This window comes from Neopelma chrysocephalum, unplaced genomic scaffold (assembly GCF_003984885.1).
Source record: "Neopelma chrysocephalum unplaced genomic scaffold, ASM398488v2 Primary Assembly neopelma1_23, whole genome shotgun sequence".
NCBI classification, from domain to species: Eukaryota; Metazoa; Chordata; class Aves; order Passeriformes; family Pipridae; genus Neopelma; species Neopelma chrysocephalum.
Window position 1 is genome coordinate 19,896,751 of NW_020897691.1, and position 15,982 is coordinate 19,912,732.

Sequence of the window (15,982 nt, forward strand, 5' to 3'; positions counted from 1 at the left end):
ATGCCCTGATCTTTGTGTAAACATCCCATGTCTTTGAAGGAGAGTGCATTCACTTAGACAAGGATGGATTAGGAGTAATACATCACCTGCAAACAGCTCCAGGTGTGCCCAAGCCACCTGCCATCTATTCTGCTTGCCCAGGGCAGGGGCTGTGGGACAAGAAGCATATTGCTCTGAAGCATCATGGTGTAAGATCTGTACCAAACTGAGGGAGGATCAGACCACAGCAAAGATTTCAAGTGCAAAGCAAAGCAGAGCTTTGGTAGAGGGTGGTAGAGATCTTGGAGAAGCTGTTCATGTAAGGGAATTTCATTTGTAAAAGCCCCATAGGACAGGCCTTTTCTGTTAATATGCAATGTGGAGATTGGCTTTAGGTGCTACATCTGTGTTACCCTTTCCACACTGATGGAGGAAGCTGTGAAGCTGCTCTGGCTGGTAGGCGTGAGGGCAGCTCTTCTGACCCTGGGACCCTACACACAGCTCTGCGGTGCTCAGCAGGAGCCAGCACATACTCGCTTACTGCTTTTCAGAAAAACAGCCAAGATTCCCTCTGTGTTGCTATACAATTACTTCACTAAACCATAGCTTTTTAGGATGCCTGCTAATCACATGGGGCATGCTTGTTTGTAATAAAATAAGCTGCTTTAAAATAATTTTGGCACAAATTAAGTGTTTGTGATACATACCATAAAAGAGCTATTAAATAAAGAATGCTATCAGGAGGGTAAAAAAAATCAAATTGTTTTCCATATGGGTGGACCTATACACACACATCTTCCACATACAATGGCCATTATATCTCCACAATTGTTAATAGATTAGAACTAATTGGATAAAGAAATAGCAGTGTGTGCCAATGGACAGTCTGGTGATGTGCTATCAACACACCATCCATTACTGTATCTTTTCCTGGGAAACTCAAAGCATTATGCCCTGTGTACAGCTGTGGCCTAACGGTAATTTAAGCTTCTGGCCTGCCTAATCACCACCCATTAAACTCACATTTTCTTCACAAGTCACACATTTTCCAGATCAAACCCTGTGTCTTAGTCATGCAACAGACAGGTCAGAAATATATCTGTGTACAGTGCTGGAATTGAGGGCAAGGCAGAACTGAAGTCCATAGGTCCCCTAAGCCTCTGAGATACTTAACAGACAGGTATGTTTGGATATACATTTAACAGATGTAGTGAAAAATAGATGCTCCTTGTCCCAGGAATCCCACTGGAAATTGCAGCAGCGGTGCTGCAGCTGCCAAGTAGCCTCATAAGAAATTCTCAGGAGCAAGTGATGCAGGATGACAGTATTTCTGCAACCACATGCATCAGCCCATGGAATTTAGTAGGGAAATGACAGATATCATGGGACAGATAATTAACAAAAAAATCGGCAGTGAGTAAAAGATCAGTGGTAAATGCACAGGGCTGCACAGTAATTGATTGAGATTCTACTAAGTTTCAGCCTTAAACCAGTCTACAGTCCACTGTCTCTACAGGAGCATGGAAATGATAGGCCTCAGGAGGACTTGAAAGGTCTTCTACAGTAACTCTCTCCTCCCCCCCCCCCCCCCAAAAAAAGGAGGGTGGCCCTCCTTTTGCCCTTCTGGACACATCTCTATCTAACCAAAAGTGAATTTTGCACTTTGGATTTTTGCCAGAGTCAAGCTGAGATCACCTTTCTGTTTTGCATGAGACAGGGTCAGGTCTGATGTGCTTAAGCAAAGAATGGCTTTCAGGGTAAAGTCAGCAGCGGATGTAGCCATTACGTGTATCTGCAAAGAACTGTGCTAAGACACAGCCCCACCCTCTGCACATGTGAAATGGAGCATCCATGGGGGAAGCAGCAGAAAAACCACAGTTTCACAAGTGGGCTTTACATCCAAATCCACTGCTGAAGAATTCCCTACCATTTGACTCAGCCTTAACTCCTCTTTTTCACAAGTTTAAAAGACTGGCACCCAGAAGAGGTTTGTAATTTGCCTTGGTCAATAAATCAAAAGAACTAATATCATGCATTTAACATCAAACATTGATGAATTTTCATAATAGCCTGGTAGAGTGAGTGCTGTATTCCCGATGTGCCCAGGCTGGGGGCAGTTAGCAACAGATCCTGAAAAACTACAGGGAGAGCAGAGATAGATCTTTCCTGGATATTTTTATCTCTTCAGCTGAATTAAAGTTTAATACATGGACACATAGTTCTTAATAAGACATATTTTAAGCAAGACTTTATATTACATATTGTCATACATCACTATATTATTACATAGTGCCACTTCTTCTACAGAAGTCCAGTGCTTAGATTGTGAAAAACTACTTAGCACTTGCAAAGTGTGTTTCTACGTCTTGCAGACAGTAAACTGTTGTCATTAGCTTTTAGAAAAATATAGAAAAACATTTCCCTGAATCTTGTCTATTCCACTCCTCCATGACTTTCACTATCTTAGTGTAACTTGACTTGGTGCTGCTTTGAACTGCCAAATCTAATGTCTCTGAGCAGTCAAAGGAATTACTATACCCACTGCTCTTTGACGGTAAAGAGAACATGCCCACACTGCAACCCCCTTTGCACATCCCACCTCTAGCTGGTGATGAGAGTTGGAACCTTTACCTGGTGAGTATCTCATCTTTTCCACCCATAACAGCTACCAGAGCTGCATTTTTTTTCTTTAAGGAAAAAAAGGTAGCTCCTCTAAAAGGAAAGAGGAAGCCAGAAATTTTGTAGCGTCTCTGTCCTGCCCCATGATGCTTCTTCCTGTCTGTGAATTTCCACCTGCCCCTTCTGCATATATAAAGCAGCACACGTGGTATAGACTGTTTAGTCGCCTGCCTCTGTCCAAAGGATTAGCAGCAGTGGGAAGTGATGCTGTTTCTCCTCTCCTCTGCAGTTCACAGGAGGTAAAGGAGCTCTGGCTGGACTCACTCCTTGGGTAAGTACTGACTGAGATAAAATCTATGGCATTGTGGATGAAGTCAGCAGAGGGGCTTCAGATGCAGCTGTACAGAGCTGTACAAAAATATAGACGGGGGGTGGTGTGCCCACTGCTAAGTGTAGCTAGTGGGCAGAGCTGACCGCGTCTCTTAGCCTCATGTTTGCAGATTAACGACCATATGTAGCTGTCACCATTTGCTCATTATTTGCATGAATTAAAAATGGAAAGCTGCTTTTCTTTTGTTTTAATCAAGAGGCAGCTAGGGCAGCAGGGCTGAGCATCCTTCCAGAGAAGGGCTTTATGGTTTACTTGTGTGGGAGATCTTGCTGGTTCAGGATCGTACATGCTAGATTGGCTTGCAGGGGAGAAAGACAAGAAGGGTGTAGTTTTACAAAGCTCTTTCTTTGTCCATTCTCTGTTCAATAAACAGGCAAACAAAAAGATTGAAGGAAACCAGAGTGTCCAGAGCTCCCCCAGTCAAACTCCTAATGAAAGTGTTTAGCAGCTGTAATACTGTGAGTGTCTTAATTGTTTCAGCTCTGTCAACAGAGTGATTTTGAAAAGCTCTGATTTCTAAACCAAAGCATTCAATTACTCACAGTGTCTTTGTTTTCTTGCCTAGTCAAAGACACTAAATGCTGGGAACATGGAGAGTCTGATTGAGTGCCAGTCAGAGGTAAGCAGCCCCTACGTTTTCCTGGCTCTTTCTTGGGTACTGGTGTGAGATATCTTAACAAAGTGGGGGTGGCCCCTCTAAGAGCTGCCGGCTGCCTACCCTCACCCACGAGTGGGCAGAGCTCTTCAAAGGCAGCTCTGTGCAGCACTGAGGAGGAGCTGGGCATCGCTGGGGGCAGTCGGTGCATTCCCTTGGCTCCCGAGGAGCTTTGCTCAGGAATCTTTCAGTCTTCAAAGCCATCAAGGCTCCCTGGAGGAGTCTGGGAGGAAATTTCCAGTGCCAGGGGAGAACACAAAAGAGCAGGTTGTGCCCAGCTGTGGCTTCTCCGGATCAAACGTGCAGCCTGAAAGAGCACAGGTTGTGACCTGCCGGGCATGACTGGGGTGGCTGCTGCAGGGTTTACCGCAGACCCCTCTATTTGGCAGTGAAGCACTGTCAATCCTGGACCGAGGCACCTCTTCAGCAGGTGTTGGGCTTGCTCTGGTTATTCTCTGGAGCCTCCCGCAGATTTATGAGGAGCTTCAGCAATTTGCTGGTGCCCCTTGCTACTGGTGGCAGGTCTGTTAACCCTAACATGCTTTTTGCAGGCTGATGCCAAGAAATGTCCCCCGTTGGTCCCAGCAGATGCTGAAGACAGACTTTGCCTCTCCACTGGTGAGTTTTAAAAACAAACTGAGGAACTGCCTTCTTATATAATGCTTGCAAGCCTGCACTTGTGCAAAACCACCCAAAACTGCCCACTTCCCCTCCCTGAGAGTAATCCATAGCCTATATCCAGGAGAGGGCTTAAGCCCTGGAGTGCCACTCGCAAATTACTTCTTTGCCTTAGGTTCAATGGCAGAGGTGACAGTGCTGAGTGCCAGAGGTCTTGTATCCCTGTCCCCTGGTCCTTAGAGCTGTTTCAGTGTGTTCCCTGGCAAAGATGGGAATTAATGTATTTCTTTCTCACTCGAGCATCCCCACTGAGGTGTGGCACTGGAAGCAAGTACTGAGTACTGCTACCAGCTGTTGCTCGCCAAAGCAAATAAACCCTCCTGGCAGCAGCAACAGCACTTGTTTTTTCTCACCATGCAAAACCTCAGCAACCTGTAAACAACCCAGAGGAGACCATTAGCAGGGCAGAGTCAGATTTGGAGCACACTATCATATCAGATCAGCTTTCAGAATTATCAGAAGCAAACATTTTATATGACACTATAATGTTAAGTGACTTTCTCATAGTTTTTAACCCCTCCCTACCAAGGACTTGTGCTAAGCCACAAAGACAGGTCCTGAGAATTTCTCATCTGTGTAAGACAATGTCATTTTGGAGTAGAAGGCACATCATTGGAAATTTGCAGAAGGAAAATCTTTTAGAAAGCTTTCCATCAAAAGGATCTTTCTCTCACTGTTTCTGAAAGGGAAAAAAAGGCACACCCCACCACAATACAACTACCATCTCTAAATTCTTATCATGCCCTCCTCTTAATGAAGAAGATGCAAAACCCATGCTAAGAGATTTCTGACCCTGAAGCCAGTGAGGCACTACTGTGATGGTCCCATTCTCTGGAGCAAGTATCACCTTCCACTGGCAGGCTGCTGGGGGCAAGGACTAGTTCTAGAAGGACACTATTGTTAGAGCTGGCTCCAAAGCTGGCAGAGGTGGAGCAATGTGTTTTTATTTCAGGCTGTAAAAGAGGCCAAAAAGCAGGAGCCCCTATTTCCACTCTTGCCCTATGGCTGGGTCACAGTCAGACCATGTAGTGAAAATTGTTGTCATTGCCAACTGCCCAAGTGGCATATCTGCCTCAAAGTTATCACAGGAGCCACTGCAATATCAAAAATCTCTATAAATGCTATTTCTGTGCCTTGTATGTTCCCACTCTCTAAGAAGAAACAGTGACGAGAATGAAAAAAACACCCAACTCAAAACAGGAAAGGTGGTGGCCTTAGAGGGATGGTCACAGTTTTACAGTTTAGGTAGTTGTTTCCCTAGTAACCACTTAGTTGTCTTTAAGTTTCTCCCCATTTAGTTTGAGTTGTTTCAACATACATCTCTGCACTACACACAGATGAAAGACCATATAGTGCTCTGTCAGGGTTTGGGGTTTTTTTAATCCATTTTTTGCTTTCCTTTTGCTTGCAGCAGATGGAACAAAGAAAAGAAAGAAGTTGATATCACAATCATTTACTCTGAGACGAAGCTTTACCAATGGAAATTCCCCAGGGCAACTAGACTCGGGTGCCAAAATCACTCTATTTGGCCAGCCTCTCACAATTATCTGCGGAGAAGATGACACACTGCCCCAGCCAGTCCAGGTAAGGAAGTATGGCGATACAGTTATCATAACTCTGACTTCATTGGGAGGCAGGATCCCCAGTACTTGTGCTGCAGCACCCAGGAAATGAGTGATTTTGGTGTTTCTGTTCCACACACACTCCTGATAAGCTCAGGGCCCATCCCAGATATACAAAGGGTCAGGTCTATGGGTTTTGCTGAGCCCACTCAGATTTCACTGGAAGTAACTTGGAAACAAACCAGGACCAGGAATAGGAAATGAAGATCTGCTCCTTAGTATGAACTTCTGTGATTCTACAGCAGTAATTCAAATAAATCTTTCAGCAGCATAAACTTCCAAGGATTTCTGTATTTCCCTGAAAAAAGCGTACAGCTATGGACTGCCACCAAGAAATACCTAAACACTGTCTTCTGGATAAAAACGGTCTTGTAACAGTTCTGCCACTGAATTGGCTCTCCCAATAACAGGCATTGGTCTCTTATAAGCAATATTTGCCTGGCTTGTGAGGGAAGAGATTTGAACTAAGACTTAAGCCATCCCTTATTTCCTTATGGAAGGAAGCAAGGATGACTCCACTGAAGTTAGTGGAATTCACCAGTTCGAAAAGAGGGTGGATTGGGGGAAAATCAGGCTCTTGCCCATGTAATCTACTTGGAGCAGGAACTAGATACTGAACTAATCAGAGGACAGTGTACATCTGGACAATTTTTCTTCTGTTTCTAAAGAAATGTCCTGCTGCAGGACCTTCCTGCACCAAGTAACTGTTCTCTCATTTCTGTTTGATTTTTTTCCCTGAAGGATCTCCTAGCTATATTGTATATGAAAGGACCTTTCTCTGAAGGGATATTCAGAAAAGCTGCCAACGAGAAAGCACGAAAAGAATTGAAGGAGGACCTCAACAAAGGTGGCAATGTGGATTTGAAAAGCAAATCTGTGCACCTGCTGGCAGTGGTTTTGAAGGTGAGGAACTCTGAGCTACATCGGTTGGAGGACATTGCTAATCTGCACAGGCCCACTCTAGTGCCTAGAGCTGACCTAGGTGGGACTCCAAACTAATGTTTCAGGCTTAAGAAAGTTTGGAAATTTCCTTTTCCACCTGATTTTCAGACTTACCTGTGCTGCTGATTTCCTGCATGCCCAGAGGAAACTCACTTTGTCCTCCTCCTCAGCATCCTCCCAGGGAGGAATAGTGAGATTTATGGGTGAACAAAGAGAAGCTAAAAGCTGGTTCCTGTTATCACACAAGTGCAAGTGCACTTGTGCATTGTACTGCTCAAGTCATCAACCTGCCTCCTAGAGAGCCCATGTGACAGTAATGCTCCCTCTGTCCTCAGAGATAGTGTCAAAGCTTCATATAAATTTCTTGGCCTTGCAGGACTTTCTCCGAAATATTCCCTCCAAACTCCTGTCAGCTGACCTCTATGAGAAGTGGATGCAAGCTCTGGAGAAGCCAAGCAAGCAGGAAAAAATTGAAGAATTGAAAGAGTAAGTTTTTCAACCAGGAAGTTTTGCAACCAGACCCAGTATGATCGAGTGGTTGGTAGAGGCCAATGATGTCTTTCGAAATTAAGAGTCTCATTTAAAAGCGTACCATTTATATCAGCTTGCTATTGCTCCACGGGGCTTGGTTTAGAGGGCTCCAGCAGCAGCACTTCCTGAACTTTTCTGAGATTGCTCTATGAAACAACTAGCTTAGGAAGAGGGCAGAGGCTGCAGTGTCTCAGCTAACATAGTCACGGTGCTGTGGGACAGGCACTGACATGGACCTTTCACATCTTCTGGTAGTAAAGTCTACTGAAGGACATGGGCTGCTGCAACGCTGCCCTTCAGTTCAAGACCTCATAATTAAACATTTTGTAATTAACCAATTACAGCTCAGCTGTGGTTGGGGATTTAGGAATGATACTTCTCCTAAGCAGTGAATAAAACACACACATGACTCTTTCTGAAGGAAGGTTGTCAGTCTGAGTTTAATTGAGTCATGCTCAAATAGAGAAGCAGAAGCCACTGCACCATCAATTAATGTCACATTTTGTTTCTGTTCCTGCAGGGTGGCTGACAAACTGCCTAAACCAAACCTTGTCTTGCTCAAGCACTTGCTCTCTCTCCTCCGCCACATCAGCCAAAACGCCGAGACCAACAGGATGGACTCCAGCAACCTGGCCATCTGTGTTGGCCCAAATATGCTGAGCCCAGAGACGGACAGCACGCTCCCACTGGAAGTACAGAAGGAGATGAATGACAAGGTATCTTGAACTCACCAAGAAACCACTCCCTTTGGGGCAGCTCAGAACCATCCATAGGAATCCCACTGCGATCGCAAAAGCTCAACAGAACAGCACTCCTGGATATCAGGGATGGCCCTCAGCCTGCGATGTGATGGGCCAGACTGCCCCTCATTTTGCCTCCTCTGAGCAAAAGCAGCAGCTGCCCCACAGTCCCCTAAGTCCCAGCACAGTTCCTGGACACTTTGCATGCAGAGGGCAAGAGGCACACAGTGAGCACTATCACTCATGGGCCCTCTGGGCAGCGAGGCCAAAGCTGTGGCTGATGGCATTTTGTTTGTATTGGGGCAAATTCATCTGTCTGCAGCACCAGGCAGGAAAGACTGTTCAATATGTGTTCTTCCCTTTTGACTGAAATGAGCTGTTTTCTGTGTGCAGGTGACAGTGTTGGTGGAGTTCCTCATAAACAACTGCTCAGAAATATTTGAGGAGGACATTGCTTTCCCTGTCTGTGCCTCAGCTGAGGAGTCACCAGAGCACACAGACAGCTCCACAGGTATGAGAATGCACTGGGGATGTCACAGACTGGGGCTGCTGGGCTGAATTCTTTAATTTGATATGTGAATATATCTGTGGAAACACAAAGATTTGTAGAGGTTCAAGACTTTGTTGCAGTGCTCTTCTGCAGGATTTTTTTCTGTATAGTTCTCTTTCAACCTCAGCCTGTTAGTGAAAACTAATGCCTGCTTTCTCCCTACAGAACAGCTATGTGCTGCTCGTCAGAATGACTCCGCCTACGACAGCCCAGATCCTGAAGCTGAAGGAAGCCCCTGTACCTCTGAGAGGAAGCAGCATAAAGGGTGGAACGCTACTGTGAGCAGAAGACATCCAACACACATCTCTGCCTCTTCACTGACTAATTTCAGAAATGACATCAGCATGATGGATAGGAGGTACTCAGAGTCAGACTTGTCCTTCCAGAATCGCCTTGATAGCACAATAAGGAAACAGAAGCTAAATAAAAGTGAGGACAATTTTCCGGTTCCCCAGAAACAGGTGGGGTTGGAGGCACTGGAGAAACGGCTTGCAGTCTTACCTTCACATTTATCAACTGACTCTCTACCTAAAACATCCTCCAGTTGTTCCCTGGAGAGCTCTGATGGCTCAGTCTTCACCAGCTCCCCAGTAGTTTCGCCCTCTAGTCCCAAAAAAACCTTTTTAAATAGGCCGCAGTCCTTTTCCACCAAGGCCACCGAAGACTGCAGTACACCTATCAGAGAGATCAAAAAACATTCCATGTCCTTCTCTTTTGCAAACCACAGGAAAACACTAATAAAAACCCAGAGTTGGGGGCCTGGAAAAAACATTTTTTTTCAGAGAGACAGTTTCATAAAGAAAGAAGATCAGTTCTCCTGCAGAATTGTCCAGGAGAACAGTCCTAATGATGACAAACCATCGCCTGTGGAGTATCAGCAAAGGCCCCGTTTCAGGTCGGTTGATGAAGTGTTCAGAGAGGTAGACCAGAGGAATCCTGGAAGACCACCCTCTTATGAAGAGGCTGTTAAAAACTGCCTGGCCACTAAAGTTGCCTCCCACAGTCTCACGGTTCAAACTATGAGATTAGCAGTGTCAAACCAGGATGCTCCGCTGCCTCATCCATGCAGCAACAGTGCACGGGATACAGCATATATGGCTCTAAGGGATCTACCCAATGCCAGAGTTTCTGCAACAAAGGATTCTGATGTGGAAACTGAAACCTTCAGTGTCACTGTGGGAGTAAACTCCCGTGTGAATTTACCTGTGACCCCAGGAGTCTACCGATTGAGAGCCATGTCTGAATCCTGTCAAAAGAACAAACTTGAGTACATTGCTCGGAGGTGCAGCCAGCCAGTTTTTGAGGCAGACCAGATCCAGTATGCTAAGGAATCATACGTGTAAAAAGCCTATCTTTCCTCTTTGCACTGTACATACTGTAAAAATAGATATCTTCTCATCCTTTGTAAGATTTTACTTTCAAGAGACTAAGAATAAGCTAGGTCTGCATGAACTTTTTCTTCCTGAAGTGTCTGCCAGCTTGACATGTCATGTTCTTTCACCACAAGAGGTGATGGTGGTGAAGACCTGTATATCATCATGTAAAAATGTGAGTGTGTTGTACATAACCTGTTGTGTGGGAAAACTAGTTAGTAGATGATAAACCATGTTGTATTTGTATCCCTGAAAGGACAATTAAAAGGTTGGCAGGTCCAAAACCTGTCCCACCTTCTTTTTGTGTTCCGTATGGTCACAGACTCTGTACCATTTGTTATGTATGTGCCAGGCTGATGCAATGCTTTGCTTATTTTCTACATTAAGAATTGGGCTGGCAGTTATCCTAAAGGGGGAAGACGTGTTCTGTCATCAAAGACACTTCAGTACTTTTCCATAAACCTCCTGTACCTGCTGCCATTCTGTCTTCCTGCTTGCTGGTGATGAGAATGATCTGAGCACTAACCAGCATTAGTGTTGTCTACCGAGCCTGGGGTTAGAGGTACCAAAGCCCTACGAGGTCATTATGAGAATGTGTCAAGTAATCCTCATGTGGTCTGAAGTGCTTTTGGTTTAAATAAACTGGATAGGCTAAGAAAAGAAAGGAAGAAAGAAAGAAAGAAAGAAAGAAAAAATCTTCAGGTTTGCTTTTATGAGGAGGACAAAAAAAAACAAACAAACAAACAAAAAACCCAAAAACTCCTGTAGGGAAACATTCTGGATTTCAGCTTTAAATAGTTCAAGCTCATTAAAAAAAAAAAAAAAAAGACAAATCCTAAAATACTAGATGATGTCCTTATAACCTTGTAAATATGACTGGAAGTGCAATGTGTTTTTATGGCTCAGCAGAGTCTTGAATCAGGAAGCAGAGAGACTTTTTTTGTCCTGTGTAACTTCACTACAATAAAACACTTTTCTGCATGAATGCTAAACTGTCCATTGTCTGTTTTTAAAACATCTAGGCCCTACACATATGGTATCTACTTTTATATTATTCTACATGTACTGCAGGTCTGCTTGAATGACATGGCATAGCTAAGTTGATGAAAGCAAAGTAAATGACTAACAGTATCACTGCTGTTGTTGTAAGAGGCTGCAGGCTACATTTTGGGAACAAATCCCTCTCTGTCAGGAAAACTAGTTATACTGCTATGTAACAGCAGTTTTCAGTGAGGTGGAAAGGAAGCTGCAAAGAGGTGATGCTGTTCCAAAAGTGGAGCCGATTAGAAAGCAGCACACCAGCTTCTCAGGAATGTTTTCCAAGTGTAGGTGTTCACAGGACACAGAGAAAAGGGAAGGAAAGTGCCTGATCTGACAGAAGTGACGTGAGATGGATCATACTGGTAGACTGCAACTAGAGGAAAATGCCACTTCACTCAGCCCCCTAAACAGTGGCACTCTGCTTCCAAGCAAGCTGAATGAGAGGGCTTGGCTGCAAGCTACTAAAGGCCTTTACCATTTTCTGGAATCTGCAACTCCTGGATCACAGAGTGACAGAATGTGAGGTGAGGCCAGGTGGTCCTGGTGGTCCAGAATAGGTGGTTGCCCTGTCCAAGCTCCCTGCTCAAGCAGGGTCAGCTAGAACAGGTTGCTCAGGACCATGTCCAGACAGTTTTTTAATATTTCCACAGATGGAGGCTCTGCAACATATCTGGGCAACCTATTCCTGTGTTTGACCACCCTCACAGTGAAAAAGTGTCTCCTTGCATTCAGATGGAATTCCATGTATTTTTATTTGTGTCCTCTACATATTGCCCTGTGTCAAGTGGGAATTACAGTTTTCTTTTGTAAAAAACACAAATGTCTTGCCCTTGTGGCAGAATGAGTGTGAAGAGATAATCCGTGTGCAGTGGAAAGGCTCAGAAGCCACAGAACAGAAAGCACAAACCTCAAAATATACTCAAACAATAATACAGCTACTTCTTTGGTAAGTGACTCATTCTTTTTGAGTGTGACAAGATTAAGGATCTCAAGAAGATTCCTGCCCTCTAACCACCAGGGTGAATAAGCATGGTCACTTCACCAGAGATGAGGAAAGTCTCTCTTTAGGTCCAAGGTGTCCTAAGGCAGATAGGACAATCACACTAAGAAAGCTTACCTGGGCTTAAATATTCAATATAGATGAGTCCAAATCTTCCAGCTCCTAAATAACAAAGACCGTTTGGAACTTCCTGTAAGGCATTTCAATCAAAGCAGAAAAAGGGAGAGAGAGGAGCTCTACACATAACTAACAAAAAAGGGGTAAGGTGAAGGAGTTGAATGAAAGAGTGGCCCAGTCACCCTCACCCTGCTCTTGCATTTCTTCAGTCCAGGAAACATCATAATTAAACAAAATCTGAATGTAAACGGACCTCAAAAGAGATTTACCTCCTTATTGATGGGTAACTTGACTTTCTTCACCCCTTCAGACATGACTGTTTAGTCAGCATTATTTTCATGTCATGTTTCTCCACAGAAGTGATTTCTCTTCTATATAAGCATATAAGAGACCTCAAAAGCCTAGGATGACACAGAAAGTAGAGAGCTGTGTTTTAGCACTTATTCATCTGCCTTTGGCTCAGAAAATAGTTTCATCGTGCTACCAGTCCAACCACATTCTAAGATCCAGCCCAGCTATCCTGGCCTCCAAGAGTAAGGCACTTTAACTGCTATATCCAACAAGTGAATTATCTGTTTTACAAGTGCCTTTGCCAAAGCTGCCTTTAACTCCTCAGGCAGAAAGATCAAACAAAAGATTTTGGCATAAGAATTGAATGACGGCAATAAGCTCCCATTCTCCACAGGTTACCCCATCATCACTATTGCATGGCTTGCTTCACACACCCAATTTTCTAATTTCATGAAGACACTCTAAACATACAAAGCATATAGGACTAGAAGAAAGCAATATTAAAGCAGAAAATCCAAGCCATTGTCTTGTAAGGCAATGCTGGAATTAAGACTGTTGGTGCAGCTTGACTTCAGTTCCTTGTGTTTGCATCCGGCTGTTGTTTTCAATCACATGATGCACTCTGTTCTTCCCCACAGGATGCACCTGCTCTGGGGAGGAACCAAGGTTGTGCAGCAAAGGAGAAAACCTTACATTTGGCATTCTGTTCCATGCCACCACAGACAACCCTGACTCAGACCTTTATCTTCTCCACTCCTGACTCCTCATCTCTGCCTCATTTTCATTGCCTCTCAATTTCATGGCCTGCATTCCTCACTTCATCCAGTTATGTCTCTTTTATTTGAACAAAACCCAATCTATCCCTATGGACTTGCTGTCAAAGTCTCAATTTCATTTCTGTCCTCTCCATCCCTAGACTTACTTCTCTCAGTCAGCCAGTTTCAGTTTTCCTTTTCCAATTCTTCCATGTTTTTCTCTCATATCTGCACTGGTTGTTATTGCAGTAAGCTCCATCAACACTCATCTAGCCTCAATTCCACACACATTGTCCCCATGTCCCCTCCCCCCCCTTTTTAGTCTCTGCAAATGCAGAGAATCAGAATAAGAGCAGGAAAATCTCTGCAAGCTACAAGAAAAAAAATACAGAATTCATAGACCCCAATGATGGCCTTAATGCACAGCTGTAACTATGGAAAGCCTCAGGATGAAACTTCTATGGACAGAGGCCCTTGAATTTATGGGATTTCAGCAAGGAGTCTGCACATCTCTTGTTGTATGGAAATATGGACTGTCAGCTATGATGGAAGGAGATTGGGAGCTAGGTTAAGGTGAAAAAATAAGTAAAAATAAGCCATTTTCCCCGTGCCTCACCAAAGCAATTCACAAGCTATGATGTAAGGTAATATGCTCCTGTTCTCTGGAAAATGCATTGTCAGTACACTAATTATTTTCTGCCTCTACAAGCAAGGTCTTGGGAAAGAAGCTTTCTCACCTGTCTGAGCTCTTCTCAAAGCTGTTATCTGGGAACCGTGAAAACTGAAGAGACAATGAATCCTTCACACTTCAGGAAGAACAACTTCTGGTCACTTAGCAATGAGGGACCATGCTACCACCATGATACTACCATGGTCACTTCCTGTGATAACTGCTACAACATAACCCAAGAAAGCCCCTCACTGGACATTGTCACAGAACAGAACTGCTACTCAACATAAAATCTTTCTTCTGTATTTTCCTCCCATGATTGCTACCTGGGTACCCCAGGCAACACAGATTGCTGGTACAAACCCCTTGTAAAAGTATATAATGAACACAATCACACCAACTTTATACTAACTCGTAGCTTGGAGCATAACTGTCCACACTTTGCATTTGGCATTGGTTTCCCAGAACTCTGTTCCTTTTGAGATTGAACCACTGTCTAGAATGTGACTGTGGTCCACAATTCCAACACTTTAAATATAAAGTCAAGAACTTCGGAGGTTTTTTGTAATGGGATTGTGTCTCTTCAGCCTTTTGCTTGGAACTAGATCTCTATTTTCCTGTAGCACTAATGCCAAAATATATGGTTTTGGGATACTGCTTGGAGTATATATACTTTAGTGTTAAAAGCTAATAGTAAAATTATTGCCTCATAACTCAGTTACATATTGTACAGAGCTCCACACAGACGATTTTTACCATAATGTTCCCTCTTATAATATTGCTATCAAATGTCTCCAATTACAACAGGAAGAAGTATCACAGCTGACAAAAATCCCACCTGTGTTATTTTTAGTCTGGGAATAGGAGCTCTTATTTCTTTACTGCCTGTTCTGGTTTTGGTGCTGATAAATCACTGGAGACCAGGTGGTTTGCTGCAGCACCACACCAGCACTGCTTATTCCCAGGGTGACTCATTCCTCGTTCATAAACTGCAATTGACAACTGCAACTGACAACTGCAACTTTCCATCGCAACAGGCAGGTCTCTTAAGCTGGAGAACAGCATTTCATGCCACAGCAAGGCCAAGAGATTACAGCACTTGGCTGTCACAGGGGTGAGTTCTGAACAAATAAAAACATGCTGCTACTCTGCTTGCATGAGTCAGTGTGGCTATCGTGTTTCCACGAGGACAACTTCTGACTACAGGAAAAGGAAACCCATCTTGGTTAAGCGCTCTGGTTATATTTTTCTCTGAATTTTGTTAGCAGTCAGTCTTTATCACCTGTGCCATCAGAAGAGAGTAAAAACTTCAGAGAAGCTTCTGAAGGCTAAAAATTCTGAAGATGGAGCAATTTTTATTTTAAAAGTCTGACAATGACAGAGAGAAAGATCCATGGGAAAAGGGCAACCACTGTTGGAAAAGTGATATAGTCCTCATATTGTCAGCTGCCTGCAAGTCTCTGTGGATGCTAGGTGAACAATGGCTTTTTCTGCTTCTCTGTTACTCAGAAATGCTAAATATCTAAGAACATTGTTCTATAAATACATCACTTTTATTGTTTTAAATCACTCTTTTCCATTTGCAGTGATAAATACATCAATTTAAATCTCACCTCTGAGCGAAGCCCATTCCAAATTCTACATGTTCTTCTGCAACGGGAGAGGAAACCACAGATTATTTTCTGTTTCTAACCTGAGGTGTCAGCATATAAGTCTGAACAAATTGTTCACAAATTCCAAACATGGTTGACTCCGTTGAGCTCTGCTTCCTCTGCTAGGTAATAATATTAAAAGGTTTCTATGAAGGGTTTCACACTTTCTAAACAAAACATGCTCTTTAGCCAACAATCTATTTACAGAACTGATCCAACGGCTGCTTGACACTCTTCCTTCCTACAACCCACAAACCTCCTACCAACTTCCTCAACAGATGCTGCAGTCCAAATTCAAACCCCGCACCTTCAACATTCCACAGGTCATGCTGAAAAACCATATTTAAAAAAAAAATTAAGGCCAAATCCAGGCAGA

At 43.7% G+C, this 15,982-nt stretch overlaps 1 protein-coding gene across 2 annotated transcripts in view; it reads left to right on the plus strand.

The window, feature by feature from the left end:
- The window catches only part of LOC113970397 (T-cell activation Rho GTPase-activating protein-like), a 52,160-nt gene extending 41,395 nt beyond the window's left edge, over positions 1 to 10,765 (plus strand). Inside the window, exons 3-12 of one of the 2 annotated variants that reach the window (XM_027689291.1) lie at positions 2,888 to 2,929; positions 3,363 to 3,447; positions 3,555 to 3,608; positions 4,196 to 4,262; positions 5,737 to 5,906; positions 6,686 to 6,847; positions 7,263 to 7,372; positions 7,938 to 8,133; positions 8,551 to 8,668; positions 8,873 to 10,765. In XM_027689291.1, coding sequence (XP_027545092.1) covers positions 2,888 to 2,929; positions 3,363 to 3,447; positions 3,555 to 3,608; positions 4,196 to 4,262; positions 5,737 to 5,906; positions 6,686 to 6,847; positions 7,263 to 7,372; positions 7,938 to 8,133; positions 8,551 to 8,668; positions 8,873 to 10,050 — 2,182 coding nt within the window. In that variant the 3' untranslated portion in view covers positions 10,051 to 10,765. Of the gene's footprint in view, positions 1 to 2,887; positions 2,930 to 3,362; positions 3,448 to 3,554; positions 3,609 to 4,195; positions 4,263 to 5,733; positions 5,907 to 6,685; positions 6,848 to 7,262; positions 7,373 to 7,937; positions 8,134 to 8,550; positions 8,669 to 8,872 lie in introns of both variants that reach the window. The other variant, XM_027689283.1, reaches the window with a different exon arrangement.
- The last annotated feature ends 5,217 nt before the right edge of the window (positions 10,766 to 15,982 follow it).